Here is a 3,939-nt window from a genome sequence, read left to right as displayed (position 1 = left end):
CTGATTCAGAGCCTTCCGCCACTGCAATCTTCCGCATGAGATACATAGGAGACTCAGGCCACTAGCAGCAGTTCCTGGTCCACCTTCCCAGAGCTTAAAGGTTCTCAGTCATCAAGAGCAGATCCTGGACAAGGATCGCATCTCCCAGCCTTCCCCACTAAGCCTCATATGCCTCTCTGTGTAGCTGTTGCCTCTTGGTCCATATTCTCAGTGCCTTCTCCATTTGCTCTGAGGTCTCTCTCATGTGATGGAGCCTGCCACCCCTGGAGAGCTTTCTGATGGGATTGCAGGAAGGGATGTTTGGGAGTGGGCAACTGTGACAGCTGGAGGGAACAAGATCCTTCAATGAACAGAGTTCTGTCAGTAGCAGCAGCAGCAGCAGCAGCAGCAGCAGCAGCAGCAGCAGCAGCAGCAGCAGCAGCAGCAGCAGCAGTGTTAAGAGTAACTGGTAAAAACTGCCCAGAGATCAGCAAGCCTGCATTCTAGGGTTGGCTCTGCCCTGAACCAGCTAGGGGTCTTGCAGGGAGTAGGGTCTTCCCTGTGCCCCAGCTCCCAGTTATTAGAAGACACAGTTTCTAGCGTCCTCTCCAACTCTGGAGCCTGGTGATAAAGAAAGCTGAGAGTCACATAGATGGGGGAAGCTCACCTCTTGTCACCACCAGGCGGATGGTTTTTATAACAGTGATTGTTCCACGATTGTCATGGATCCCACAGTAATAGAGACCCGAGTCTCTCACTGTGCTTGCAGTCATGATGACAGTGAAGTAGTGAGAGTCAGGATGGTTCCAGATGAAGAATTTTGGCCCCTGAGCTTTTGTGCTGAGACCGGACGCTAACACTTTACAACTTTCTGTTGATGTTTGCTGACACCACACCTTCATCATGTTGGCGTGTTGGCTGCGATCATACCGGCAATTCACAAGAAAGGTCTGGCCCTCCACTGCTTGCAACAACTCTGTGTCCTCTGTGCAACAGCCTGGGAACACACACACTCTTCAGGTCAGAGAGTCCCCCCAGTCTGCACAGCAGGGCTAGGAGATGGGCTCCCTTCTCAGGGAGTGACCCTCTTTGTGTCTATGTTCAGGATGCAGCTTAGAGCCAGTTGCTGGCCACAGCACAGCATGTGTTCAGCCTTTCTAATAGAGCCCCATTTTGCACCCCTCCAACCCCTTCCCTTTCCTCTCCCTGGTTCCTTCCTTCTATCCTTGTCCCCTGTCCTCACCTGAGACCAGGAGCACCAGCAGGATGGTGGATAGCAGATATGTGTCCTCCCAGGCCATGGGTCCTCTTCTCGAGCTATAGGGGAGCAAGCAGGGAAGGAGGGAGGGATGCTCTGAGGAGAGGAGACCAGGGCAGGGCAGGGTCCAGGCAGCCCCCACAGCCAGTGCAGGGTGAACTGCTGAGGAAGCCGGGACCTCTGAGGACAAGATGGAAGCTGAGCAAGGCCTGTGTGGCCCTGTTGCTCTTCCAGTACAGGCTTTGTGCGGAGGCTTCTGAAATGAACTAGATAAAGGGACACAGAGAAGGTGTAGTCTTCTGTCTTAAAGACCAGGGTGAGAAATGCTGAGAAAGCTCAGGAGGTAACCAAAGTAAATTAAGAATGTGCTCATTTCTCTTCAGCACCACCCACAATTCCCCCACTTCCTCTTTAGCCTCAAGTTTGTGTTTTCCACCCAAATCTGGCTCCCGCTGAAGGCAGGTGAGAGAACCAGAGGCCTTTGGGGACCTGGCTAGAACTCTAAGACCTCCTTGCTCTCAGGAGTCAGACTTTGCTGATTAGCTCACCAGGGAACCAGGAAGTTCCATGTGGACTAGAGGGGATGAGGAGAAGGGGTGGACAAGCATTCTCAGGAATGGAAGAGCAAGGGGGTCCTGCTTAGTGTGGGAGACCCCAAATCTGGGTATGAAGGGAGAGAGCTCAGAAGGAGGGAAGTCTCCAGGGTCCTTCATACCCTTTGCACTCACACTGAGACCCTGCTTCCCAGCTCCTCTGCATCCTGGGACTGCCAGTGATGGGGACAGGTGACCCACATTTGGGACTCTTGTGGTACCTTTGCAGGTTGGAGTTTCTTCAGAGAAACTGGGTCACTGGAGTCAGGCTTGGAGGTTGTATGGTTGGGTCCCACTTTGTGTTCCTTATCTGCTTCCTGAGTGCAGAGGAAGTGTTTCTAGCCTGCTTCCTGCACCTGCCAGCGTGTCTTCCCTTCTGAGATGATTGTACCCTTCTCGAACTACGAGCCAAAATAGATCCTGTGTCCCTTAAATTGCTTTTGTTAGCATCTTTTACCATAGCAATAAGGAAGTAGACACAACTCAAACAAATGTCAAACCCAAGAAACCAGGCTACTGTACTCAAAACATTTTGAGTAAATTCACATGGGCCACCATAGTGAGAGCCATGAGGAGCACACCTGTGAGCATCCCAGTGAGCACTCCTGTGAGCACTCTCATCAGCACACCCATGAGCACTCCTATGAGCACAACTGTCAGGATACATATTAGTACACCTGTGAGCACACCCGTGAGCACTCAGGCCTTCTGAGTTTCTCTCTGTCATTCACAAACTGCAGGTAGAGACAGCACCTACCTTGCAAAGTCCTTGAGAAGATTCGTGAGATACTGTATTGAAAAGTTTGGTGCTCAATAAATATGCGATATTAATATTCAATGTAAAATCGTAGTGGACACATAGATCAATTGGTAGACCACTTGCCTAGCTTGCAGGAAGTACTGGGTACAAACTCCAGGGCCACATAAACTTGGCATGGTGTCACACACCTGTAATTGTAGCACTCAAGATGTGGTGGAGGATCTGAAGTTCAAAGTCATCCTTGGTTCATGAGAATTCTAGTTTTTTACTTAAAATATCTATCTCTTATCTACATACAGAGGTATGACATCTTTAGTGATTATTTGTTCTTAAAGGGGACCTCATCAATTTAAAAATAAAATCTCATTGTTTAAATGAGGGTCACAAGCTGTGATGGTGTAATCCCCATACCGGGTATGCTGAGGCAGGAGTATTGTGGTTTTAAGGCCAGCTTGGGCCATATGGTAAGATCCTGTCTCAAAAACACCAAACCAAAAAAAAAAAAAAAACAATAAAAACAACAACATAAAAAGAAAACAATCCTCCCTCCATGCACACAAAACCCAGGTATTGGGTTCTGGAGAGATAGTTCCATGGTTAAGAGAGAGCACTGATCTTACAGAGGACCCAAGTTCATCTTAAGAACCCATTAGCATCAACCCAGCTCCAGGAGCCAATGCCCTTTTCTGGATTTCTAAGGCTCCTGCACACTCACAGGTGTATATACCTCCGCCTTCTGGATTCACATAATTGAAAATAAAATTAAAAAAAAGAAAACAAGGGCTGGGTTCCCCTCAGTGTCTGAATATTTACTTATCATGAACAACAGCTGAGTTGGTTTCATACCCTCAACATGAAGGAGAAAAGGGTTCATGTTGCTGGGCTGGAGAGTTGGCTCAGTGGTTAGAGCACTGTTGCTCTTGCAGATGACCTGATTTTGCTTCCCAGCATCCACAAGGGGACTTAGAACTCTCTGCAAGTCCAGTGCCAGGGGGTTTGAAGCCCTGTGTTGTGATGAGCTTTTCTCTGTTTTGTCAGTCATCTCCTAAATAATGACATGGGGATTTCTTATTAATTATGAAAGCTTGGCTTTTAGTTTACACTTGTCTCAACTAGCTCTTATAGCTTAAATAAACTCATTGATATTAATCTAAGTTTTATAATGTGGCATTAATTCTCTTCCATCTTGCACCCTGTGTTTCCTCTCTGTGTCTCCTTAGCATCTACCATGAGCCTCATCTCTCTTCTCTTGCAGAATATTAGTTGAAGATGTTTATACCATGAAATATTTGTTTAAATGATGCAAAGGTGCATTGCATTCTTTTATGTTGCATTTGTTTAACTCTGTG

At 47.6% G+C, this 3,939-nt stretch overlaps 1 protein-coding gene across 1 annotated transcript in view; it reads right to left on the bottom strand.

The window, feature by feature from the left end:
- Positions 1-646: 646 nt before the first annotated feature.
- Positions 647-3,939, bottom strand: part of LOC126495975 (trem-like transcript 4 protein) — a gene marked incomplete at its 3' end in the record, with an annotated part of 10,780 nt that continues 7,487 nt past the window's right edge. The window contains exon 3 of the mRNA XM_050133572.1: positions 647-976. Coding sequence (XP_049989529.1) covers positions 647-976 — 330 coding nt within the window. The remainder of the gene's footprint in view (positions 977-3,939) is intronic.

Source organism: Alexandromys fortis, unplaced genomic scaffold (assembly GCF_014885135.2).
Source record: "Alexandromys fortis isolate MF-2015 unplaced genomic scaffold, M_Fortis_MF-2015_v1.1 scaffold_744, whole genome shotgun sequence".
In the NCBI taxonomy this organism is placed as follows: Eukaryota; Metazoa; Chordata; class Mammalia; order Rodentia; family Cricetidae; genus Alexandromys; species Alexandromys fortis.
This window is presented reverse-complemented; position numbering and strand designations above follow the sequence as displayed.